The sequence below is a fragment of the Dromiciops gliroides genome, chromosome 3, assembly GCF_019393635.1.
Source record: "Dromiciops gliroides isolate mDroGli1 chromosome 3, mDroGli1.pri, whole genome shotgun sequence".
Classification (NCBI taxonomy): Eukaryota; Metazoa; Chordata; class Mammalia; order Microbiotheria; family Microbiotheriidae; genus Dromiciops; species Dromiciops gliroides.
In genome coordinates this window covers 2,258,602-2,285,536 of record NC_057863.1, presented here as the reverse complement: position 1 = coordinate 2,285,536, position 26,935 = coordinate 2,258,602, and the positions used below count along the sequence as shown (strand labels likewise).

The 26,935-nt window shown below is 47.7% G+C and overlaps 1 protein-coding gene across 32 annotated transcripts in view; it reads left to right on the top strand.

Moving 5' to 3' along the window:
• Positions 1 to 26,935, top strand: part of DLG1 (discs large MAGUK scaffold protein 1) — a 223,962-nt gene that overhangs the window by 188,980 nt on the left and 8,047 nt on the right. For 10 of the 32 annotated variants that reach the window (XM_043994496.1, XM_043994494.1, XM_043994485.1 and 7 more), the window contains 8 exons: positions 1,974 to 2,076; positions 6,048 to 6,162; positions 7,915 to 8,091; positions 12,303 to 12,372; positions 19,255 to 19,354; positions 23,009 to 23,050; positions 23,737 to 23,772; positions 25,372 to 25,422. In XM_043994496.1, coding sequence (XP_043850431.1) covers positions 1,974 to 2,076; positions 6,048 to 6,162; positions 7,915 to 8,091; positions 12,303 to 12,372; positions 19,255 to 19,354; positions 23,009 to 23,050; positions 23,737 to 23,772; positions 25,372 to 25,422 — 694 coding nt within the window. Of the gene's footprint in view, positions 1 to 1,973; positions 2,077 to 6,047; positions 6,163 to 7,914; positions 8,092 to 12,302; positions 12,373 to 19,254; positions 19,355 to 19,786; positions 19,821 to 23,008; positions 23,051 to 23,736; positions 23,773 to 25,371; positions 25,423 to 26,935 lie in introns of all 32 variants that reach the window. The other 22 variants (XM_043994504.1, XM_043994493.1, XM_043994492.1 and 19 more) reach the window with 8 other exon arrangements.

Genomic DNA, 26,935 nt, shown 5'->3' with positions numbered 1-26,935 from the left:
TGCTGATTGGAGGCAAGTGAGAACACTTTGAGGCGGAAGGATCGGTGGTCCTAATGAAGATGAATAGGTTTAGGAGGGTTATGGCTTAGGGAGAGATGGCAAGATGGCAGATTATGATCGCATAGGAAATTTCAGGAAGTAGAACAGTTGTTGGTGCCATAGTCAGTGGTGGAACCATCCTATGTGTGGAGGAGATGAAATGGAGGAATCGAAAGATTAGAGTAGGAGTTTGGGTGGAGAGAGGAGGCTGTGAGAAAGGAGGGAGAATGGCTTGGATAGCATCCAGCAGAGCATTGCCACCAGAAGCTCAGTTGGGATAAATTTGACAAGAAAAAATCTCAAGCGGCAGATGTTTCTGAGTGGTAGCAGCAAAAAGAGTCTGGCAGTGTTCGTGAGGAGCAGATGATAAAAGAAATGCATAGAGATTTTGGTAAAATATCTGCCATTCTTTCTGTAGAGATGAGACCCTAAGGATTAGATGATCCAACCCGATGTGTACAGAATCAGCTGGATGACAAGATTGAGAATACTTGTTAATGGTTCCATGTAGACATGACTCTTGTACCCCCAACTCTGCTGTTTCATATTTTTATCAGGAACTCGAATAAAGGCATAAATGGCGTACAGGCAGTACCAGACTGGGAGGGAGAACAAATACAGTAGAATATAGAGCCAGGGTCTAAAAAGTCAATCAAGCTTTGATCTGTTGCTGTCCAGTCATTTCAGTCATGTCTGACTCTGTGACCCCCTTTAGAGTTTCCTTGGCAAAGACACAGAAGTAGTTTGCCATTTCCCTCTCCAGCTTGTTTTACAGATGAGGAAACTAAGGCGTACAGAAGTTTAGTGACTTGCCCAGGGTCACACAGCTAGTGTCTCAGGCTGGATTTGAACTTGGGTCCTGCTGAGTCCAGGCTTCACACTCTGTCCATAGCATGTACCACCTAACTGCCCTGAGCTGAATCTAGTAAGATGAAGTTCAGTAGGGATAAATGTGAAGTCTTGGACTTGGGTCCAAAACATCAAATTCAATGTCTTTGCCTTACATCGATGCCCGCTGACTGGCTGACTTGCTGACTTGCCCAGCACTTAGTAGGCACTTAATAAATGTTTGCTGACTGATGGTTCTGTTGCTGAGAGTAGTTGCTGAATGGAATCCCTGTGTCCTGTATTCCTTTGCTCCCATTGTTCAGGCCTATCCAGATCTTTTTAGGACCTGATTCTCATCTGCTGCATTCGATGAGCTCTCCGTACAAGCCTAGTGTCCAACAAGCCTGGTAGATGTGCATTTGGGGGTTTTGTCCCAATATGATCAAAAGGAAGAAGACAGAGCCAGACACAGATGCCTGGGTCCTCCACCAGACACTGGGCAGAGCCTGGTGATGATGACTTTGGGGTCCCTATGCTGTTCTCCATCTTGTGCAAGGGCGTACAAGAGACTTGGTCAGAGGCTTTAAATCTAACACGTCCTGTGGTGACATTGTCCCTGTTGATCCCGCTAATCATTGCTAGAGGAAGGTCAGGTATTTGTGACCCTTGGACTTCAGAGAAACACATGCCTCCTTATAGTCTATGTAGTTGGGAGCTGGAAAGAGAAAGGGGGGGAGAGGGGGGAGGGAGGGAAGCGATAAAGAGAACCTATTGTTGGATAAGGGAATAACTGGTGTGCTAATGAAACAAAACTTAGGAGGATTTGGGGCAGGGGTCTGCCTGTGTTTTCTGAAGAAGATGGCCATTGTTCATGCAAAGCCTGAGGATGCCAGTGAAGTGAGGAGGGTGCGGGCTGAACAGTGATCACAGATGTAAGGAGCGGTGGCTTGTCAGTTAGAGGGACAGTACATTGTAGCTCACCTTCAAGTCAGGAAATGTTCTCTGTGGATGAAATGATTGAAACGGGTATTCATCACTGCACCTCCTCTGATTTCCAGCGCTCACGATTCTTGTCTCTCAGACGACATCTCTTGTCTGATTTACAGGTAAATAGTGTTGATCTCAGAGCGGCCACGCACGAACAGGCGGCAGCAGCTCTGAAGAATGCTGGCCAGGCTGTCACAATTGTGGCACAGTATCGACCAGAAGGTAAAATGGCTGTGCCTTATCCACTTGAAGTTATTCCATTTTTCCCATTGAATAAGAATAGGTAAAGGGGAAACAAAATGGTGATAATTTATTTAATGAACCCTAAAGAGACAAATAAAAACTAGTTGAAAAATTAATAAATGAAACAAAGTTTGCAGGACGTAAAATCAGTCCAGAGAAATCATCAACGTTTCTCTATATAATTCAAAGAAAATGCAATAGGACAAAATGGAAAGAGCAATTCCTTTCCAGATAACAACAGAAGGTAAAAAGTACTCGGGCATCTCCTTACCAATATACATATAGGTATAAACTTAATATAACTATAAAACACTCCTTTCAGAAATAAAGACAAACCTAAATAATTAGAGCAGTATCCAGTGTTCGTGGGTAGGTCAAGCCAATATAGTAAAAAATGACATTAAATTCACTTTAGGGTCATATCATCCATGCTATCAGAGGATTATTTTATGGAGCTGGAAAAAATGCCAGAATTTATCTGGAGAAAGAAAAAGTCAAGAATCTCAAGGAAATTAATGGGGGGCAGAGAAGAGGGGTCCTATTAGTACCAGATCTCAAGCTCTCCCGCGATTCAGTAATCATCAGAACAGTTTGTACTGGTCCAAAATAGAGAGGGAGGTCAGTGGAAACCTTCAGACCCCAGTTACCGGAGAAGCACTCACTTTTTGACAAAAACTGCTGGGAAAGCTTGAAAGCAGGCTGGCAGAAACTGCGTCCAAATTGACATCTCTTACTGCACGCTCTGATCAACTGCAGATTGGTGTGACGTGAAGAGACATCATCAGCCAGCTGTAGGACCAGGGAAGGAGCAACCTTTCAGACCACACAAGGGACATTTTGGATCATGTAAAATTTTAAAGTTGTTGGGCAAACAAAACCAGCGTTGAGATATTTTGGCTACATAATGAGAAGATAGGACTCGTTGGCAAAGACCCTGAGGTTGGGAACGAGTGACAACAAAAGGAAAAAGAGGATGGCAGAAGAGGAGTTGGATGGGGAATGTCATGAAAGCAGTGGGCGTGAGCTTGGCCAGACTTGGGGAGGAATGGGGCATAGAAGGGCCTGGCATGCTGTGGACCATGAGGTCATGAAGAAGTGGGCACAGCTGAGTTACCGAATAACACCAAAGACCAAGTGATAGCTCTGCTCCTTAAATGCTGGTCTGGCTGAAGAGTGCGAGAGCTGAGGTCTCAGAATTCCCCAGATTAGTTGTGAATGAACGCTTTAGGGTAACAGCTAGCAGTAAGAGCTGAGAATGCCCTTCATGAAGCCAAAAGGTCTGGGATAAAGATCCCTTTTCCTGGCGTGTAAGAAGCTGGAGCTCTCAGAACCATCTCCCTCCCCCTTGTTGCTTTCCGTGCTGTCTATTTCTGTGTGAGCATGGTCCTCGTCGATGTCCACCAGAAACATCCAAAATGGTCCAGGATGGGCCTACATGTGTTTTACAGCCAGTATGGGATGAAACTCTTTATTCAGCATGTACTTCTAAGATGTGTTTGAACCGATTACAGACAAACCAAGAGCCAGACCTGAAAAATGAGGAAAACCTTAGAACTCGGCATTAGTATCTCTAGGTATCAGTAAGGATCTAACCCAAAGTCCTGAAGAGATGAGCAGAGAGGACTGAAAGAGCTGCAAACACAGTGGAATAAGCTTCCAGCTTCTTTTGGGGATGCTGGCAAATGTGGCCACCCGAGAGACAGGGACAGCCGAGGGTTCTGCAGCTGGCACCCCTCCTCCTTGGGGGCATTGGCTCATTAGGCTGGGCCTCTCTTTTTGCCAGAAAACATGCTCACTTCACCTTTGGGGCCTTGCTGACTGTTGCTTCCTTTATCGGAGTAACCACAAAGCCCCTAGCAAGCTGGGGTTCTTTTCAGAGATAACTCTTGGGAATGTGTCACTGTGGGTCAGTTTTTTCTTTTCTCTCCACAAGGCCCTTCTGGATAGTTAGCCAACACCTAGCCTCATCTCTGAAGAGAGCAGGGATAGGAGTGTAAACAGCGCCTGGCCCTTTAGGGACTTCTGATAGGAGCATTCCCAGAAGAGAGGAGTTTACTCACCCACATGTGATTATCTGCACAAAAGCCTATGTGGGGGGAAGAAACCTTCATTAGCTGTTTATCATGAGCACCCAAGGTCTGTCCTATATACTTATGAGCTTTTATCTCTTGTAGGAAAGAAAGAAGGGACAAGCATTTATTAAACACCTATTACAGACAGTTCTGCTTTATGTAAATTCATGTTACACAAATTCATCTTTCCATAAAGAATTCTCAGAGAAATCCACATTCCAAAAAACCCGCCACTTCCGTCTTTCCTGTGCAGTCCTGTGCTCTCGCTCCATTTCTGCGCCTTGGCTCCGCACTCAGTGGCCGCCTCCTCCCTACTAAATAAACAAACTTCCAGATGGAAGCCAGAGGTGCCACTGATGCTTGTGCCGTCAGGTCTGTTGCTTGGCTTGAGACTTCCACCCCCAAGAAAGAAGATTGACCTTCTCTGCTCCCTTGTGTGTCTGGTGCCCATGTATCTGTCTTCCGTCTGTCCACTTTAGGATGCTTCCTTCTGTCCACATGTCTGTCCCTGGCCCCTACGTCTCTGCCATCCTGTCCTGTCTGTGCCTGTATCTGGCCCCCACGTGTCTGTCGCCCATGAGTTCTTTCTCTAGGTTCTGGCCAGCCCTGGATATTCCTCCCTTTTTTCTTGTTCCTCTGTCCCTGGCCCCCATGTGTTCACAAGCAAATGACCCTCTTCCTGCTTCCCTCATTCCTTTCCCGTATCCACAGGTGAATTTCCATTATGTAAAAATTGCTTTATGTAGAGGTCTGAGGAACAGTCCACTTACCTAAAGCGAGAACTGTCTGTATGTGCAAGTCAGCGAATGTTCCTTATACGCGTGCTACATGCCAGGCAGTGTGAAGCACTAGGGATCCCCCTTCTCTCCAGGAGCTCAGGAGTCAGGCTGCACACAAGCAGGGAGAAACTGGAAAGAATGCGCAGAAGGAAGGCCTTCTGTAGAAGGCGGTGTCAGACTCAGACCAGAACAGGAAACCACCAGTTAATATTATCTATGTTGTATGTTTGTTTATTTTGTTAAAGGCGTCCCAAGTAGATTTTAACCTAGAGCTATATTCCTGGCCACAAGTCCCTGGTTCCCCGAAACCCAGGGTGAAGAGAGGCCCCGGGTGGGGGTGGGGGGAGTGCGCCAAGCATGGAGGTCAGCCAGGGCCATGGCCCGGAGGTGGGAGGGGGAGGGGGCCATCTGTGTAACAGGAGGGCTGGTTTGGCTGGGCCAGAGAGCTCAAGAACAGAAACGTGTCCGTGCTGCTGTCAGCCAAGTCAGTGAGTGCTTCAGAACCAGCCTTGGTGTCATAGTTCACATTGACAGCATTGTCAGTGGTGTTCTGTTTGGGGGGCAGATTGATTTGGGGGCATTTTTGCCTCCAACGAAAAGCTCAGTTCAACAGCTCTTTCGCTATTTTACAAAACGATGCCTTGAATTTGACCTCGTTCTAGTATAGAGGGGGCCTAGCTCTGAAAACCCGTATCAGAGACATAAGCCCTGGCAGGTCCGAGCATCTAGGCCGTAAGGCAGGCAGCATTGGTTAGTTCCCTCCAGGTGCCTTGGTCCAGTACAGCCACATTTAGAGGTGCATCCCTCATGGTCAGCAGGCTCATGACCACTCATGCTGCCCCTCTCTTAAGGCATTGACTTGTGGCTATCTGGGCCTAGAAATGATTTTCCCTGCTAGAACAGGAGCTCGTTGAAGGCGAGCAGTATAAGCGGTCGCCCCCCGCCCCTTTGGAGTTTCCAAGTGCCCAGCGTGTGGCCACTGAGTGACACATCATTGTTATATGCAGGTGCTTTATATTGTTTAACTCTCTTCTCAGTTTGTTTGTTTTGCTGAAAGTTATGGTTAGAAAATGTGTCTCTTTTTCTTCCCTAAAAACAGAATATACTCGTTTTGAAGCAAAGATCCATGACTTACGGGAACAGATGATGAATAGCAGCATCAGCTCCGGATCCGGTTCTCTTAGAACCAGCCAGAAGCGATCCCTCTATGTCAGGCAAGTATGCAGGAAAGCCCGTCACAAGTGCCCTTTTTTTTGCCCTTCCACGCTCACCAGTGTCATAGCTTCTGGGCAAGGACACCAGAGAAACGAAGGTATCCGATACATCAAGCGGATGCTTCTCTTTATTGTTGACTTCTTGGGATGAGCTTATGGCTTAAATAGCCAAAAGTTGGTTGTTGGTTGCGAGCCTGTCTTTGTACGCATTCCATGGCCTGACAAATATGATCTAGAACTGTCTTGGGGATGACAGGGCAAACTCCGTGAGACGCGGCGGCATTTTCAAGCTTCTAGAAGAAAAATTAAATTCTGTCAGTGGGGATAGAGTCAGGAAGGTCTGGGTTCAAACCTCGCTTCTTCAGCTAGTCCTCGGATGTCCCCGAGCTTCCGTTTCTCCTGTCCACTGGGGTTTCTAGTTCCCGTAGCTTCTCTCTCCCAGGGTCGGTGTGACGGAGATTCCCCAGAGGCAATGGCAGCAGCCTTGAGCACATCTAGGGTGTTTTACAGGTATTCTCTGTCTGGAGCCTCACACCACCCTGTGGGGGCTGACACTGAGATGACCACCTTTGTACAGAAGAGGAAACTGAGGCACAGGGTGGTGAAGAGTGGGTCCCGTTGGGTCAGGCTGCCTGTGGGTGGGTGAGTGACATGGGCTGGTGAAGCGCCACATGTCCCCTCCACCCTCTCCAGTGATACACTCTCCTTTGCTGTTTACTTCTTGCTCTCTTCCTTTCAAATGAAATCTTTGGAGAGACTGGCCAGAGCTCCAGGTGAACGTCCTTCAGGGGCAATCCCCTGCTGCAGTTCAGCAAAATCTTCCTGATTTCTTTAAGAAGTCCCTTTATGCCTTGGCAGACGCCTCTGATTAGGTAACCCTGCAGCCATACTAGGGACACAGGTGTCAGTCGCCGCAGGCCTCTGAGTCTGCCCCTCATTTGGGTGCTAGTAGAGCAGCTCCAGGGGGTTGGGGGGGGGGGTGCTATCCCAAAGCTTTCCACTTTTTAAAGAATAAAAGTCCTCTCTCTGACTTGTGTTAGCCAAGTTCCCCCTGCTGTGTCTTCTGTACATTGGAACCTTTGAGCACAGTAAGTGGCAGGGGGAGATTTGGGAATAGAACTGGAACATGTCCTGCCTTCCTCAAGTTTAGCTATTTAAGGAGAAATGGAAGGCCGGGTCCTGAGGGGGTGTCTAAACCCAGACAGTTGCTGACCTACAAAAGTCATTTGGGGGAAGAGAAAGTGGGGAGTCCTCAACTGGTCTCTGAGGCAAAACCAAAACCCAGGCAACAAACAAAATCCAGGTGTTGGGAGAAGAGCCTGGGTTTCTTCTCTCTGATGAGGGATCAGGGACCGTATGGACATGCTTAGCTTTGTTCCCTTTGGCTTCTCTTTGGGAATTGCCACCTCAGACTCCTGACGGGAGGGAGGGATAAATTCTCAGTGCCCAAAAGTTTTAGCAAAGGAAGAAGACTGTTGATTAATATATCTGTATGAATGCCTGGGCATCTCGAAGTCTCTATCTAGCCATGATTCTGTAGCCAAGAAAACAGTCATCTACATTCCCCAGAGGGAGGACAGAGAGCCCTGGCCATTACGGAATTCTGAGAAGCATGCGCCTGCTTTCAGACGCACAAGAAGGGCTGCAGAGCTGGAGCCCGGACACTGAAGGAGGCCTGGCGGCGCTCTGCGCAGTCTGCCTTTAGCGTGACTGCTGGGGCTCAGCTTCTCTTTCTTCTCTTCTCAATCTCAGAGCCCTTTTTGATTACGACAAGACTAAAGACAGCGGCCTTCCAAGTCAAGGACTGAATTTCAAATTTGGAGACATCCTTCATGTTATCAACGCCTCCGACGACGAATGGTGGCAAGCCAGGCAGGTGACGCCGGACGGCGAGAGTGACGAGGTCGGCGTGATTCCCAGCAAACGCAGGTACTTGTGCCTAGGCTGAGTCTTTGCAGCGTCCATATGTTAAAGCCAGGCGCCATGAGCAAATAGCTTTATCCCCGCTTTGGTTTTCCCCCGTCATTGGTTATTTCCCTATGTGTAACACGGCAGGAAGCAGTCTCTCGGGAGCGACGGGAGTTGTAGAGGTGCGAGGGAAGAAGGGCAGAGCAGCTTCCCCAGGGATGAGGCTTGGCAGGTTAACCCTTCTTCAGCTGTAGCTTCTTCTCTAGCTTCAAGGCGTGAGCCAGGGTAAGTGAAGGCCTGGTCGGAGCCCCGCCCTCCCAGGGAGCACACCTGCAGATACGCAGGTGCCTTCATTCATCAGTGTCCTCTGCAGGCTTCATCTTTGTGGGGATGCCCTTCAGTGTCCGAGGCAACCAGTCAGTAGACGTGGAAATGCCTCCTGGGTTCTAGGCACAGCGTTAAGCCCTAGGGATACAAAAAGAAAAGAGTCACTGCCGCTTGAGGAGCTCACGGGTTTGAGACGAGAAGCTATGGGTGAGATGAACAGGCAGTGATTAAAAGAGAGGAGAGACTTGACTTGAGAAGGATTGGGAAAGGCTTTCTCTAGAAGTTGGGGATTGAAAGAGGCCACGGAGATCGGTACTTAGAGCACAGGAGGAAGAGCATTCTGGGCATGGGGAACGGCCAGAGAAAATCCGAGGAATCCAGAGGCAGAGGGTCTCGCTCATGGGCAGTCAGGAGGCTGGGGTCACTGGGTCACCAAGGACTTATTGGAGACTACATAGACTGGTGAAAGGGAGGAGGAGGGCCATGTTAGGAAGGGCTTCGAATGCCAAACAGCAATTTGTATTGGATCCAGGGGCGTTCACTGGTTGGGGGGTGGAGGGTGGCGGTGGTGACATGTCATCCCTGTGGTCACTGACTGGAGCCGGGGGAGACCTGGGGCAGGCACAGCCATCAGCAGCTACTTAGGAGTCCAGGCTTGAGGTGAGAATGCAGCAGTATCAGAGGAGAGAAGGGCGAGTAGTTAAGAGATGCTGTAAAGGTGAAGTCAGCAGGCCTTGGCAACCGATTGGCCATGGCCGTCCTGAAAACCCAGAGAGAAGAGATTGACCAACAGAGTCCAAAACTGCCCAGAGCTCAGGGAGCATGAGGACTGAAAAAGGCCACTGGATTTCACCATTAAGAGGTCCCTGGTAGGGGCGGCTAGATGGCGCAGTGGATAGAGCACCGGCCCTGGAGTCAGGAGGACCTGAGTTCAAATCCAGCCTCAGACACTTAACACTTACTAGCTGTGTGACCCTGGGCAAGTCACTTAACTCCAATTGCCTCACTAAAAAAAAAAAAAACTAAAAAAAAAACAAGAGGTCCCTGGTGACTTTGGGGAGAGAGGTTGGGGTGGATTGTAAGGGGTTAAGAAGAGAGTGAGAGGAGGGACGGTGGAGGGGCCTGGTGTAGACGCCTTTGGGGGAGTTTAGCCACAAAGGGCAGAAGAGGCCTGGGATGATAGTTAGTGAGGAGGGATGGAAGGGTCGAGTCTGGGCAGCAGGGAAGGAGCCAGCAGAGGAGAGACCGAAGATAAGAAAAAGTGAGGCTGACAGAGGGGGCAACCTGCTGGAGGAGGCGGGATGGAAGGGGCTCATGTGCGCAACCACAGGGTTGGCCTTGGTCATCGTGTGAGACGGGAGGAGGAGGAGGAGCCCCGAAGAAGGGCTTTAGTTGTTTCTCTCAAATCTGGAGCAAGGTCCTCAGCTGAAGGAGTGGGGGTCTATCCTACATGCTGGCAGACCTGGAGTGTGCAATCTGTCCTCTTGATCTCTTCACCTTTACTGTGTGTTTAGGCCACCTTTCTGAGAACTTGCTTAGCATCACTTTTCTTGGGCAATCATTGTTTAATAATGGGTTGGTACCTACTGTTCATTCCCTTTGAGTAACCCTCAGTTCTTAATTCAGTAACGCAAGCCCATATCACCTCACTAGAAGACTTGTGAGAAAGGTCATGGCTTCTGTTTCCCCCCAAGACAGTCTAGTTTCTCAAAGGTGCTGCTGCCTCTTGTACTCCTCCTGCTCAGTTCTGGGCCTAGCGTGCCGTCCATGTAAACATGTCCCAGCAAGCTGCGCTGTGGACCAACCTAATGGGTCGTCCTTCCCACAGCTTTCTCTTGGAAGTCCTCAGCTGGACTCTGCAGTATGAAAATGGATCTCAGGAGATTGTAGTGTGGCAGAGCTTGTTGCTGCCAGGACGGTGTCGTCCATCTGCAAGACCATCTTCCAGGCCAGAGCAAGCAGCTCGAGACTTGAGAGTGGATCGGATCTGTTGAGGGTGGGAGGCTGAGGGGTCATAGAGAGCCCCAGCCCGCATGCCTGGGGGACCAGAAGGCCCTCACCTCCCAAAAAGAGGTGATGAAGGACCAAGGCCCTTGTGCTCTTAGTGACCAGGAGGCTTGAGAAGGCCCAGAGCAGCCGCTGCAGTTGGTCAGAACGGATTGCCGGGCAGCAGGGAGGGCCCAGTAGGGTGGCACAGGGGCATCGTTGTGTGAGGCAGATGGTGGGGGCAGCGAAGGCTTTGGGTTGAGCGTGACCTGACTAGCAGGACAAGGAGAGCCTGCAGTAGAACTAGCCCCACTCTAAGCCATGGCCAACATAAGAGAATTTAAAACAGTTGACCTTTCTGTGTTTCCATGCTCCCATCCAGTCCTCATGGCAAGTCAGGAAGGTGTCGATGCCCTCATTTCACCTCCAGTTACAGGGGAGGACACTAGAGCTCAGTCACATGGCTCGTAATTCCCTGACACACCCGCTCTAACCCTGTTTCTGGTGGCTAGTATAAAGAAGAAGGTAGAAGGAGAGTTGGAAGAAAGTGGTCGCCAGGTCAGTGTGGCTGATGGTCACTATTGGAGAGAGGCTTTCTGTGGGTATGGGAGTGCATGAAGACTCCACTGGCCCACAACAAAGTATTCTTTTAAAACCCAAGTGGCTTCTTTCTCAAAAGAGAGGCAGGGCTAAGGAGAGCACTGCCCTGTATAAGGAGGGCAGAGGGTGAAGAAAACTGCTCCATACGGCTAAGGGGAAGCAGCGATTGTTGGGGGACTGACTGCAGGGGAGGCCTTTGGCCTTCAGGAAGGGATGGAGAGCCAGATAATGGCTTCCTCCTCCTGCTACCGTTTGGTGTGGGTCAGGAGGCTGATGACCTTTTCGGAAGCCTGGCCAGGCACTGACTGCCACAAAGAAAGACTCTTTTCCCAGGGTGGCAAGGAGGAGAAAAACTCATCCCCTTTGGCAGCTGGTGTGGTGCTTTCCCCTGGAACCCCATAGGATCCCTGAAGCAGTGTGAAGGAGCTGAGAGGAGACTGGATTCCCTCTGGCCAAGGATCTGGGCAATACTTGTTCAGTGACAGCTCACACTTGGTAGCCTGGGGGACCCTTCTGACTTGCTGTTTCCTGGACCTGGAGTCATTAGTGAATGTGCCTGGAAAGATTCATCCCTCATGTGCCACCTCTCTTGATGAGCTGGTCCGGACCTCACAAGAGCGGCCAATCATTGGGCCTTCTGCCCGAGACCATTGCCGCTTCTGAGTTTAGGAGGGCCCATCCGAGCTTGTTCTGCATCTGGCTTTGACTTCAGATGTGCTGGGGAAACGTCTGAGCACAACTACATGGCAGGAAATAAAGGCTTGTGTCGAATGTTTGGAGTTTGGAAATGATTAATTCAGTAGGGTCTGGTTTATCTGGGAGATCAATCTCCCAGCTTTAATATGTACTCTGTATCCTTACTGCTAAAGTCTGAGCCAAAGACTATTTTTGTTCCATCCTTTCTGTAACATGCTATACACTCTTGGTATGCCCCTAAGGCCACCCAGATAAGATACTTGAGATATTGGGGCGGGGAGGGGGGGGGGGGACAGACGGAGTGTGTGAGTGTGTGTGTGTGTGTGTGTGTGTGTGTGTGTGTGTGTGTGTGTGTGTGTGAGAGAGAGAGAGAGAGAGAGAGAGAGAGAAATACACTGAATTTTGAAATCACTTTTCGATGATTTGGGCCAGTTTCTTAAAGCACCCCTGGCTTATTAAAGAAAAGACCATCTTGTCACTGATTTAAATGATTTTGCTTCAGAGTTTAAATGTTATTGTTAACAATTTGGGAGTATCTCTGTTGGGATGCTGGATTTGGTGATCAGCCTTAAACGTGGTGCTTGTTAGGTGTGAGATGGAGTCATTTGGGTGGTTTCTTGCAGAGTTGAGAAGAAAGAACGAGCCCGGTTAAAAACAGTGAAATTCAATTCTAAAACAAGAGGAGCTAAAGGGGTAAGTGTGAAACCCGGATCTTTTGAAATTTTCAGTGGCGATGAATTTGAATGATAATTACCTTGGGCTATTTTGCTTGAGTTGCATTGTTAAATTAAGGATTTTTTTGTCAAACAAAAAACTCATGATTATCTTGTTTTTTAGAAACAAGCCGTGGCTTCCCCCAAATTATGCTGATTGCAAATATTCTTAGCAGCACCCTTTTGATAAAAGGTTTCATCCTGTTTCAGACTGCCATTTGGCAACAGTCCCTCAGACCAGAATCATTTGGCATCATCACCACCAGTAATGGGAGATGATGGCATGGTGAACCTTTGGAGAGGGTCAAAAAGCCTCAAACCTGAAGACCATTAAGCAGTGGTTCATTATATGTAAACTCATAGGACTCTCCTGGTTGCTTTCCCTACCCTGCCTCCTTGACCCTCATTTTTTTCTAAGATCACTTCAGGTTTGTTGTCCTTGTTGACCAAAGAGGTTTGCAGATTTTTTGTTTGGAAGTCTGTTTATACTTCTCAGATGCTCTGAGCTACACACGGTTGGGGTGTAAAAACCTCCAAAGAGGATGGCACGGGTCCTTCTGCCCTGGGCGTAATTAGAACCCATGGCCCTCATCCTTTTCTACCTGCACAGTTAAGGGCCATCATAGAAATTTTATTGGGATCAGGGGCAGAGCTTAGGAGAAAGTGAAGACTGATGCACTTTCAGGGCTCCCCAAAAGCCAACCATTTTGATTAACATCAGTGGAGACTTGGACTGAAACCTTGACAGGAGGGAGATCCATTATTTCTGCACTTAATTCACCTGTATCACCCTTCAGAATCGAATTCTATTCTCCACTCAAAGAAGCTAAGAAGAAAAAGCAAGCTATGCAGCAGTTTCAGATGTTAGTACTGAATACCTTTGAGGCTAGGGGAGCAGGGACCAGGCAGTTGGGAGACAAAGCTTCCTCCCACTCAAAAATCTAAGATCTTATTGTCTCTCCTGTGCCCCCCACACACACACACACAAAGGTGGTCGTGACCTTTAAAACATTTCTCCATAAGACATTCCTTTAACACTAAAATGTTAGGTCAACTCTCAAACCTTGTACAGTTTTTCTAGACCTAAATAAGACCTTTACTTTGAGCTTAGCTCTTAATTGAGAATAAGTATTCTCTGTAGCCATGAAATCTGTTAACACAAACATGCCTCATCTGTGCTGCATGAGGTCAGAGTAGGGGAGCCTTGTGGAACTCCAAGTCCAAGAAGCTTCACTGCATTAAGTCTTGAGTCAAGTCGGAAAGGGGGGGGGGGCTGCAAACAGTGCTTAGGGCTTGGAAAAGAAGGGGGCTTTGGTTTGTGCTCCCTCATCTCTCTAAGTGATCATTTAGCAATAGCTTCGACAGTAAGTATGTCTCCATGATACTGAATTGCATGTTGTCACTTAGAAAACTGTGAGCAGTTAACGGAATTAACGACATTTAAATCCTAGTCTCATTTGTTGACCATAACCCAGTTTGTACACAGTCCCTGTGTCCTAACACAAGCACCCAAACTATGCATGACGGGGAGGGGGTGGGGAATACGCTTGCCATTGATAGAGAACTGCCTTTCTGTCTCTTACGGCCTCCTCTCTTCCCCACCCTTTTCTTCTTGTAACATTTCCTTTCTCATTAAAATCATTTTAGCTTTCATACAGATGTTTCAAAGTATCAGGTGTGAAAGTTTAAATAACCAGCTAATAACATTCACACCATGAATTAGATTTGTGATTTTTTTGAATCTACTCTTAACCTTCTTCTGTATCACTTCAGTGTCCCCCTGTCAGCAGCACTGATGGTGAAAAAGTGGTACACGGCAGCTTGGTTTTCTTTTGGGAAATGGAGAAGCTGGCGTGAGCGAGCATGAGCAAGCGAGCGAGCATGCTCTCTCTTGTGCTCTCTTTCTGCACATTCCTGTCTTTTGCTTGGGCTATTTCACTTGTGCTGAGTTCTTCATCTGGAGAATTTCATATTAAATTTAATACAATTAATGCCTTTCAACTAACCAGCAATTCTTTATCTTCTGTGTTCTTATGATATCCTTAAGATACCACATTTTGACTGATTTTTTTCAACCACGACTCAAAACTTTTTAAATTTCATATTTCTTTTGGTTGTTTGCTGTGAAACTGACTCTGACCACAATATATGCAGTAAAAAGGGGGGAATTTTTGGCAAACACTCCATCAAAATATGACCAAATTTTGCTAATCTCAAATCCAGTCTTTCTTCTGTACTGAATGAACAAAATAATGTCCATTTTTTTAAAAAATGTATCTTATCTTTAAAAAAAAAAAAAGGTAAGATTCTTGCCCCCAAAATGCCTATGTAGGCCTTTCTTTGTTCTTTTCTCTTTGAATTCAGTTAAGGATTTTTATCCATAAGATGCTGCTTGACAAATATTAAATGTGTCACATTCCTTCACATATTTCTATCTCATCAAATTTTGTTTGTTTTTGATGGGGCAATGAGGGTTAAGTGACGTGCCCAAGGTCACACAGCTAATTAAGTGTCAAGTGTCTGAGGCAGGATTTGAACTCAGTTCCTCCTGAATCAAAGGCCAATGCTTTATCCACTGCGCCACCTAGCTGCCCCTATCTCATCAAATTTTAATCAAAACAGAGAACAGTTTCTTATTAATTTTATAAACCTTGAAATTTAAATTACAACACACTTTTCTTGGTTAAAATAGTGGTACAAACATAGTATACAACAATAAGAGTGGAGAACTGAAAGAAGTTATCATTATATTTGTGATCATTTCTGTGATTTCAAAACGATCATATTAATTCTGCCTTCCTTGTCAGCATGAAAGTCATTTCCCCTTAATGTCCACAGCAAGCTATGTTAATGTAAGATGAGGCTGACCTGGTCTAGACCAGTTAAATAGCTGTTCTTCCAGTAAGGACACATAGGTGGGCATGGGAGAGCCAGGGGCTGGAACAAGAAGGCCAGTTGGGATCTCTGGGAAAGCCGAGGGTTTTCTTCACTTGCCTAAAATGATTGACATTATGTTTATTGGGTAGAGGAGATGGCAGTCCTAGACAGCTTGAGAGAAACAAGCAAGGAGAGACAGCTAGTCCTTTGTATTTGCTCCTTCCTTCCCCTGGAGAAATGAGTGAAACTTTGTTCAACTCCCTCCACCCCACCTGCACACACCAAGACATATGGGAAAGCCTCATTTTGCTTAAAGATAAAGTAAAGGAAATGAACTAAGACAAACCTGTGGGAACCGGAGACTCTGGAAGCATTGCCCAAGAATGGCACTGACAATAACCGGGAAACCACCCAGGCTGGGCCCTGCTTGTGAAGAGTGTCTGTGCTCCTGGCTGAGAGGAAGGGGAAGGCCAAGAAGCACCCGTCTGTGTGTGACACAGACGGCAGAAGAAGCTGCCACAGGAAGACAGAATGGGGTCTGGGTGCTCTGGGGGGAGCGGAATCAGGGAAGAAGGAGATGGCCTCTGAACTAGGCCTCACATCCTAGTAACAGTGATGATTCCGACAATAGCTACCATTTCCATATCCATTGGAGCACCAAGCACTTCATATATCGACATTGCGTTCAGTCCTCACAACGACCCTGGAGGTAGACGTTGTTATTATTATCCCCATTTTTCCGAAGAGGAAACTGAGACATGGATAGGTTAAGTGACTTGCCCAAGGTCACACAGCCAGTAACTGAGGCTGAATTCAGAATCGGGTCTTTCTGACTCCAAGTCCAGGGCTCTGTCCCCTGCGGCTCCACCTGCCCAACACCTCCTCCAGTCTGTCACTCAAAACACAGCTCTGAGTGCAGCCTGTGTGAAGGGGAAGCAGGGCGAACTCAGTCTGGGAAAGGACACGGGAGCCAGGTTGGGCAGGGTCTTGATGCCAAGCTCAGGAAGGAGTCTGTAGGCTGTCCTGGACCCAGGAAAGAACTGTTGGCAGTTCTGTGTGGGAGAGCATCCCAGACTGATGCCTTGGGTAAGAGAGAGAGGAATCGAGGTCTGTGCTGTGTGGTAAAGAGTGAATAGAGAGAAGGGGGCTGACAGTAACAGTGCTGAGCACCTGGCTGGCTCTGAATGGCCGGGAATTAGGGGAAGAGGGCACGTAGAAGAGGAAGGGCCTCTGGGCCAGCCAGGGAGAGTTTCACCACTGGCCACCAGATGGGAGTCAGTCTTGGAAACAAAGTCGATTCCCAAGGGAGTGTGTTGGGGCCCAGGCTAGAGCCCAAGGAGGCAAGGGATGGCTGATGGTCTCAGAAAGAACATCAGAGAGAAAGGGAGGTGGGAGAGAGCTCTGGGCCCCCAAGCAGAGCGCGTCTGGCAGGAGAGGCTGGCCAGCAGCGTTGGAAGGTGAGACGTGGCAGCTCGGAGATTGCTGGGGAACAGAGCAGAGCAGGGGTGAAACTGGATCATTCTTTTCTAGAAGATTGACAGCGACAGGGACATAAGAAGGCAGTGGTCTGAAGGGCTGACAGTCAAGGAAAGTCCTTCCTAGATGTGAGTGAGGCAGGTGATGCCCCCAGGGGCCTGAGAGGCCAACCAGGCTGATCTGTATCTGAGCACCATAAGCGGTCCTGGCCAGGGAGGCCAGCACGCCTGTAAGCTGTGCCTTTCGGTTAGGGTAGTTATATTCCCTGCCATCCCCTCGGGGCCACCCACTGGGGTACAGCCTGGTAGCCTGGGTTACTCTCATCCTCACCCCCCACATGGTACCACAGGACAGTGGGGCTCTGACCCCTCCCTGGCTTTCTGTACCCCTTGGTTCTCAGTGCCCCCTCAAGCCACATTTCCTCTGGGCTCTCCCTTTGTACCATGAAGCCTGCTGCCCACTCAAGACCCTCAGCTCTTTTGGAGGTGAGCCCAGGTCATTCTGTATTTGTCACATTGATTTCCTGAACCCAAGACTTTATATGTATCTTCACTGAGATCTGTCTTGTGTGATTGAGCCCGCCTTCTAGCCTTTCAAGATGTTAGCTGTCCTTGGCCTCTCATCTCCAAGTTAGATAAGCATCCCTGAGCCGTCTGCCCTTGAGGAGACACCTTCCAAATGGACATTGAACCAATCACGATGACGCTTCGGTCCTGCTGTGCCACCAGGTCTAAATGCACTGGGCTGTCAACTGTCTAGCCCTTTCCGGTCCATCTTTACCCAGCAGTGGCATTAGAACTGGATCCATTCTTTAGCTAGGTAAACTCTGTCCTCCGCTGTCCCCCAGACCAGTTAACCTTTCAGAAGAGGAAGTACAGCGGAGGCAAGTTAGGGTCATGCTGAGACGGGGATGAGTGGAAGTCGGGCCTGAAGGTGATGAGCTGTGGATAGAAAAGCTGCTAAGAGCCAGCTGGGTGGCTCAGTGGATAGAGCCCAAGCCCTGGAGTCAGGAGGACCCAAGTTCAAACTTGACCTCAGACACTTACTAGCTGTGTGACCCTGCACCTCAGTTGCCTCCAAAAAAAAAAAAAAAAGATAGGCTGCTCAGGGGAGTCATGCAGCGATGCATCAGAGGGTTTGCTGGGCTGCCTTGGGAAGAAGGGGGTTGAGCAAGAGGGGCAACCCAGCCCCCCAGGGCTGAGCTTAATTGAAGACAGAATAGGAGCATTGGCCTCAGAATCTCTGCTTTGGAGTGAAGCCCCAGCCCATAAGTTGCCTGGGTGAGCCGGCTGCTCAGGGAGCTGTGGCCTGCGGTAGAGATGCAGGTCACACTGAAGGGGACGGGGAGGGGAAGAGAGGCAGAAGAAATGGACATTGAATTCACCCTCAGGAAAACCTGATCCCGAGCCTAGGGCAGGGGCCTAGATTATCCATCTGCATCTGCCCCCTTGAGTGCTTCTGTCCTTGGGAGAGGACCGATTGGGGTTGGCAAGCCTGGCATTGGATGATGTGTCTTGCAGATATGAGGGAGGGGTCTCGGGTCAAGGCCAGGAGAAGTGTGGCAGCCTGCTCTCTGTTCGAGGTGGAGACACCAGCCTCCTTCCCAGCTCCCCACTGCCTGGTGGAAAGACCCTAGGGGTGGGGGTGGGGGGATCTTTGATCACTTTGTAGAATTCACTTCAGGATGCTGTGAAAATAGGTAACAAGTGGCAGCATCTAGAAGCAAAGGGTATCTGGTCTTAGGAGAGCTCAGTCTGGGAACCTGGGGCACTAAACTAAGATCTTAATGCCCTGAAGAAGTGATTAAGGAAAATGCTTGGGAAGAGCCTGGCCTGCAGTCAGATTTGGATGCTGGCACTGAGGAGCTCTGTGAGGTCTAGCCAGGGGCCGCTGGGATCCCTCCATCTGCCCTCAAGTTTGCATTTCATTCTCTGAACTCTAAGGAGGGAAACCAGCCCAGTTAGCAACCTTAGTGAAGCTGCCCTTGTGCCCCCAAGGCCTCCCAAGGCCCTTCAGCCTCCCACACACTTGGCAGAGAAATGCCTGCAGTCATTGCCACCCACCCCCATCTTTGGTTGGGGCCTTTGTCCTCTCCCACAAACAAGGAAGGAGGAGGGAACTTCATGCCAGGCACTTGATAAGACAGGCTGCTTTCGGTGCATCTTGCAGGGTCTGCCCTGTGGCAGTGACTCCAGCCTGAATGGATTTGAGGGGGAAAGGCACAGGCATCAGGAGCCGCTCTGAAGGCTTTTTTTCTTTTCTAAGTCAGGTGGCCTTGAGTCTCCATTTCTGGTCTCCTCAGTTTGAACGCTCTCGGCTGTGCCTCAGCTGAGTTAGAGGACCGTGTGAAGGGGCAGAAGGTCACTTTTTTTCTGGTGAAAATGAGAGTTTGGTTCCTTATAAACTGCATGACGTGGTCACGAGAGTCGGCTTCCCCAGGGCTGCTAGGCCGGGCCGCTGTCCACACCGACGTTAGACCCCCTTTGTTTTGCCCCCTTCTCTTCTTCAGCAGTCACTCAATGGCAAGCGTAAAAAGAACCTCTTTCCCCGAAAGTTCCCCTTCTACAAGAGCAAGGACCACAGTGAGCAGGAAACCAGTGACATTGACCGTGAGTATGCAGGCACCAGCCAAGAGCCGCCATCTCGCACCCACGGGAGGCTGTTACCATGGAGACAGTTTCAAGGGCTGCCACAGGTGACAAAGGAGCCACCGGCAGGCTCCAGGTTGGCACAGGGATGGGGGGGGGGCTTGTGGCACTTAACTGCCAGTGGAATCAGCATAACCGTCCCTTTGCTCCGTTGCCGGCAGTCGTTCCCTTCCAGAACTTGGGGCCTGTCTGCCAACAATCTTTCCCAGTGCTGATGCCCCGGGCTGATTCCCTGGAAGCCCTCAAGCCCCTGGGACGTCTCTCTGTAAAGCGTGTGCACCTGCCATGGCCTTGGAACTGTCTCTTGTTGGAGCACCCAGTTTGTACATGACTGACGACTGTTTTCTTTGATTATCTTTTTATTGCTTGCTCTCTGGGGACTGCTCTCTACAGGAGATCCCTGACGACATGGGATCAAAAGGCCTGAGTAAGTGATCCATGCTCCCATCCATAGACAGACCTGACTTGGGCAGATAATCCTCAGATTAGTGGTAGCATCTTCTGGCCTAGTAATCTAGTCCGCTTGTAGTGTTCTCACAATAACATGCTGGGGTTTTCATTCACTGTAAAACCCACCTGCGGCCTTTGTTTCACTCTCCATTGATTTACTACATGCATCACACAGTTACTCTTCTATGTACTCAAAAACACATTTTCCTTTTGTAATTTTGTGGACACTTGAATGCTTTTAAATTGGTCTTTTTGAAACTTGAACTAAGCCCCACAATGTGAAAATTCTGCCAGATTTAAGTCCAAAGCACGAATGGGAGGCCCTCGAGTAGAGGCTGGCTGGCAGCAGGATCGCGATGTCCGTGGGACCATCTGTACTGCACGGCTTCCGAGGTCCCTTCTGACGACCCACAGGCTGTCTGTCGCCAGTCGCCCCCCCCCCCTTAATTTCACAGAACTTCAAAGTTGGGGGAGACCTCAGTGGCCATAAAATTAATTTTCTTTTGGGACTAAGTGCTGGAAAACAACCAACATCCCAGCATTCATGTGTAGAATGTTGGGTTACCAAGAGGAAAAGAGTTTCAGGGAACTGGCAGTAGAAACAGTCTCTTCATTAAGTAAAGGAGATTAATGGGGAAGTGTGGCGAAGGCGAGCGAGGAAATGCCCTTGTTGGTTTCTCTGTTCAGATTAATTACCCCACAAGTACAGCACTTATCTTGGCCTCACAGAGCAAAGTTAACAAAGGAATTGTCTATAAAGCAAAACATTAAAATTGGTAACTTCTGCATTGCTGGAATGTGACAAATCTCTCAAAATACCTTTGTGTAGCTCATGAAACCTTAATTTGGTCTGGGTGATAATCTCGTTTCCGAATAAGCACCGATTATCACCCCATCATCGTCCTTCATAAGCCGCCCTGTAGCCCCTTTTTGGGGAGCTTAGTCATTTGTCGTATAAACGCTATAGTCAGAGTGGCCTGGACAGATCAGGTCCCTGTCTGCCCCCACACACACACTAGCGATCCCATTTGATATCTATTTTCTGAGCACACGTGGGAAAGGCTAGCGTTGGATTTCACAATCACATGATTTGTTTTTATCTAGTTTTGTTCAGTTTCTCTCTCAGGCTTCCTTTTCCTTTTAGGACAATAATATAATGTAAGTGTGAATGAATTATAATTTTTTTCATCTTCCAGGATGAAAAACTTGTAGGAAGTTTAAAAGCATCTGATTTCTACGTATAGAAGGACACAATTTGATTTTTCATATCCTCATTTCTCTCACTTGTACTGTACATTTCTTATTCTTATCCCACATAAACTGAGCGTGACCTCAGATTAAATGAGAACAGAAGATGTCTCAGTGACCCTGGGCAGTAGAGTGTCTGTCCTAAGAAATTCAATGCAGTGACTGTTCTGAGGCAGCATGCAGTGCTGGCAGTGCCATTGGGTTTTCAGAATTCTCTTGTCTTTTCCCTCTGGGCTACTGACAGACAGTTCCTCAGGCTTCAGTTCTCTCATGCAGCAGTCAAGATGCAGACACAGATAACTAGCCTGAAACCAAGGGGTGAATTTAATTCCCTCCTTTTGCCTTCCTTCCATGGCTCTGGAGGAGAGCACTGTGAGCACTGGAGTGCTGGGGCAGTGGGAGTTTTTATAATTCCTGCTCTGTTTTAGGCTGTCTGGTATTTGTAGCATTTGGTGGGTTCTCACATTGACAGCAATGCCAGAAATTTTCATCCATTTTGAATCAAGGAACTTATAGTTTCGCTTACAGTGGCCTTAAAGTTCACCTGCTGCTTGTGCCAGCTCCAAAAGATTCCATCCCAGGACAGTTTGATGTGAAGAATCAGACACCCCGATCTGAGGTCCCCGCTCTTCTCCCCAGGACCAGAACTAAGCATCTTCCAGCGTTACCCCCAACCAGACCTAAAGCGGGCACGTCCACCATCCCAAACACCGTTCCTTGCCTTGGCTGGTCAGCCACGTGTAGAGAATGCAGCTCATTTCTCCACTGCAGCAGTTCTAAAACATTCATGCTTTTCTTTTTAAAAGTGCCTTCTCTTCCTTCTCTCTCCCTCTTCTAGAACTCTGATTCTAGGAGATTCTCTGGCTGAAAAGGTGTAGCTGATGCCTTTCTTGTAGTCCCTATCCAGATTCTCTAGAATCCACCCCCCACCCCCGTTTAAAAGTTTTTCTAGCCACGAGATACTGAGTCCTCTTCATGCTCTCCTCACTGCCTTCAAGGACCCTGTTGGTGGTGCAGAAGGCAGACTTGAGGAGGCCCTTCCACACCGGGAGAATCTCCCAGACAACCACGTCTGTCTTCTGGATCATTCTGGGGTCCGTTGGATATCTGTGCTCTCCGTGCCCAAACCCAGCAGTCCGTCCCTCATTGCCTCTAGGTGTTCCTTAGCATGAACAGCAGCCCCCGATGTGTCGACAGCATTGAAGAGTCAGTGTGATCATCGGCTGGGAAGCTTAGTTTGTGGGGACAGAATCCTCCTTAGAGGGCGGACTCGTCAGGGGAAATGTGGACAGTCTGGGCTAAAGGTTTACTTTTCAAGGTGGTGTCACAAGCCTCCATCGTCACAGGCTCAGCTCTACACATCTGGAAGCTTAGTTTGTTTGACCTGCCACGTTTCCCTTCTCTGCTCTTTTCTTCGAAGTTGGAGAATTTGTGCCCTTAAAAGGACTTCGCCTCTAAACCCCAAACATTAGAGATTCTCTCACTTGAGGGAGTGTCAGAAAAAGAACTGGGCTAAAGGAAGCCTGGAGTTTGAGGACCTCAGTCTTGGAGGAAGGCATTTGTTTCCTGGGCACAGAATCTCAGGCTCACCTAATGTTCCCCAGTGGACAAATGCTTCAGCTACACCTTGCCCTTCTTGGTCCTGTTCTCAGCTAGTTGTTCACAGAGATGTGGTTCATCTTCTATTTTACATTATCCAGATAAATTTCAAAGTATCCCTAGTAAAGATAACTTTTCTTGCCTGGCATTTGTGTCTAAAATGGACTGAAATCTCTAAAGAAATTCAGGAATTCTTTGACAAGCTCTTTGCTTGTATGTGCTTTGTATCTCAGGTTTTGTAATATCAGCTTGTCTTTATTTTGATCATTTTTCTCAGCTTTAAATTCATGACATTTTTCCATTGTGTTGCAATTTCAGAGCATGTAACTTCTAATGCCAGCGATAGTGAAAGTAGTTACCGTAAGTGTTCTGTTATTTATTTCTTTTTAACCCTGGGTACTCTAATTTGTTTTCGTGTACTTACCTTAACGTGGGTTGCAAACATTGAGTGGCAGATGTTCCATTACAAGTGAACACTGGGGGGAAAAATTGAAGCAGCTTTTTAAAAACATCAACAGCTATTAAGACATTGGCATGACTTGTTTGAAGAACAAGCTACCATTTTTCCTAAGTGCGTGTGTAATATGACACCATCTTTTAGAAGAAATAACTTTTTCATTCAAAAAGAAATTAATTTTTGGTACTTTTCATTACATTATGAAGTGCTTTCTAACAGTAATAAAATAACACCTATTTTTAGGTGAAGTTAAAATAACCCAATCACAGGTTTTATTTTGCCAGATATGATTTCTGTTGACTCACCATTGTTGACGGCCATGAGTTTTGGCCAAACAAACGAGACAGTAAAATAAATTCTAAATTTCCTAGCATGATTCCTTTTCTTAACTAACACTTTATTCTACCCTAAGTCTGGTCCACTTAAGGGACTTTTTTCTTTCTTTTTTTGATGAAACCTCCCAAAATGTTGAGTTGGTCAAGAAATTTTGGGGGTGGGAAGGAAGTGGGGCTTTTTGTTTTAAATTACAACATTTAAAAAAATTTAAATTGCCTTTCTGACTTCTTTTTACTGCTGTCTAATCTGAAAGTAATCTTGATTACAGATGAGTATGGTTGTTCAAAAGGTCCACTCTATTAATGTGTGTTTTGCTCTCGTGTTTTGCTGCGGTGACAGTATATACTTTTGACCCTCATTTGTAGTGGACAAGGTTTGCTTTTACTAGACAACGTTCCCTTTGACCAATTTGTGACTGAGTAGGGAAAACATGACTTCTTCCATAAGGCAGCCCCCTCCTGATGGGGGGTAGGGGTGGCAGAAGCTGTAACAGGCAAGTGGAGAGTTGGCTGACTCACTAGCCCAAAGAGGTCATGAGAGTATGTACTGTCTCCCCCACCCCCAACTGCATGAGCTGCTTAAGACGTGGTGACATCTAGGTTGCATGTTTTTGTCTTAGATTCCTACGTGTCTTCCATGCAATAGTCGAACAGTAACCTGTGAAGTGTCTCTTTCGTCTACTGCTAAATACACCTGGAAACTAAATAGAAGATGTTAAGGACCTGATACTCTCCATTGAAAGAGTTTGAGACCAAAGCTCTTGCTTAGGCATGAGAAAAGAGGGAAAGGCATTGATGGCGGCACACGGCCAAGACGGGCCCTTCAGCTGCCATCCCTAGAATGTTGGTGTCGGTGAATTACACCCAGGAGAAATTTCCCCAGATAGGATGGACTCGTTTGTCTGACAGATAGCCCAGTGGTCTCTGCTTGGTTCTGATCATTCAGGAGGGTTTTCATTAGTTGGAGCTTTTCCTTTATGAACTTTTTCTGATTCAATTGTAATTCATCAACTTCAGAGAATCCTTACATAAGATGCCTTCCTGCATTTCAGAGGAGGGATGTGGCAGCTGGAGCACATTTCAGACACTTACTTGCCTTTGACATTTAAAAAGCTTTTAACTTCAGAGCAGAATGTGCGAGCTCTTTCATCTCATTCCAAGCTGTCCTTCTTCTAGAGTGGAAAGGACTTGGAGCCCGCCTGCACCCATCCCTAATGTAACAGAACTGTCTCTCGACAGAGGAGCTGTCAATTCCTTAGACTATTAGGTGGCTTATTTTCTTAGTGACCTCCTTTAGGAATGATATGGAAAGTCTGTTGCAATCTTCCATCCCTAGAAAGCAAATTTGGTTTGTTTCCAATCCCCTCAACACTTCAACATTTTATCATGTTGGAAGCCAGAGAGATGATTCCTGTAGGGACGGATGGACAAGCATCTGTGTGCTGTGTCATGAATCTGTCAGATATCACAGTTTTAAAAACGATAATGGTGATTGTTTTCATACATACATAAAAATTCACCTTCACCCAGTTACAACAGCACAAATACAGCAATATCAAATGAGGTACCATGTAAATAGACTATCTCTATTTATATTATTATTGTTTTGAATTTTTCAAGTTCATCATTTTGATTTGATGATTCACCAGTTCTTTTAGTGAATGTTGCCATAAGCAGCTTATTAGGTAAAACATTTTCTTTTATACCTCACTTTTTTTTTTAATCTAGGAAAACACAAATTTTATGTGTGCATAGACATATACATGGGTGGGTGGGTGGATGGATGGATGGATGGATGGATGGATGGATGGATGGATGGATGGATGGATGGATGGGTAGATGTTGAGTTCTTTCTAGATTTTCTCATCTGCATTTTAACTTTGTAACAGGTGGTCAAGAAGAATATGTCCTGTCCTATGAGCCAGTGAATCAGCAAGAAGGTTTGTGAAATCCACTGAATGTAAATGTTCTTGCACGCACAGACACAAATCATGTAAAGTGCTCTTGGATCTCTCCCTGATGTTGGAAAAAGAGGCTGATTTTCTTTGGGGAAAGCTGTTAGGTTGGGATTTTATTTTGTGTATTTGTTTCAAGAAGCATGGTTTCAGCTCCCTGTCATTTACACTGTTGTTTCTTTGGAATGCCTCAGGCAAGGATGGGCAGGTGACTCAGTTAGCAGCTAAGGCCAGATCCATGCTTAGCCAGCTGCCATGTGGAGCCAAACCCACTTGGTGAAAAGGGTCCTCTCCAAGTTGAAAGGGTAAGAAGTGTCTGCAGACAGGGATTGGTCTGACAAAGGTATAAGGAGTCCAGGCTCAGTGTGAGCCAGCAAGGCGATGGGTAGAATCATCAGCTGCAGTAGTACCGCCGTTCTCTGCCCAAGGCAGACCTTATCTGAAGGGCAAGAGTCGAGGCCCAGGCATCCCGAGACTGGCCCAAAGGAAGCCGGCAACCAGGATGGGGGAGAACTGGCAATGTTTAGCCCAGAGATGAGGAGACATAGGAGAGCCCTAATGTCCCATGGAAGAGGGGTCAGCAGTGTGCTCCCTGGCCCATGATGGCAGACGGAACAGCAGTGTGGAAGGTGCCGAGAGGAAAGACTTGATCAAGATGGAAGCCGCCTAGAAGTGGGATGCTGGATATGGTCTGTTAGGAGTGCACCTGGTCACCTGCCTGGGGGAGCCCATCCCGCTCTGAGGTTTGGCTGTCACAGGCATGTCCATGTCCAGTGATCTTTGAAAAGAGCTTATTCATGGGGCAGCTAGGTGGCGCAGTGGATAAAGCACCAGTCCTGGATTCAGGAGAACCTGAGTTCAAATCCAGCCTCAGACATTTGACACTTAACTATCTGTGTGACCTTGGGCAAGTCACTTAACCTTCATTGCCCCCACCCTCCCCCGCAAAAGTGTGAGTTGAAAAAAACTTACTCATAATCAAAAGGTCAGGTGGGCGTAGATGGAACTCTTCATGACTCGGTCATCCTGGTCATTCGAGGTCAGCTCCAGAGCCCAAAAGGGTGATCTCGACCCTTAGGTTCTGTCGGCTCATTGGAAGCCAGGGATTTTTGCCACAGCTGATGTTGAAACTGCCTCATTCCTTTGCTCCTCCTGACGAATTCCTACAGAGATGGTACTAGGCCTTCCCTTCCTGAAAGAGATTTTCCCACAGGCCTCTGGAGGGGACTTGGTGAACAAATGGCACCTAGGAAACCCCCACGAGAAACCGCGTCTGCCACAATCTGGAAGGTTTACATCGAGTTCTGATTGCCTGAAAATGTTGAGACCTGGGAGTCTTGCCAGGCCTCACTTCCTCATAAATGTAAAGATCCACGGCTGCCCACAAATGTGACAAAACGTTTTGCAGCCCTCAGCTGGCCGCTGCCTCCAACCTTCCGGCCCACAGAGCCAACCAGCTGTCCTCTGAGCTCAGGCCCTTGGCCCCTCAGGCCTCTCC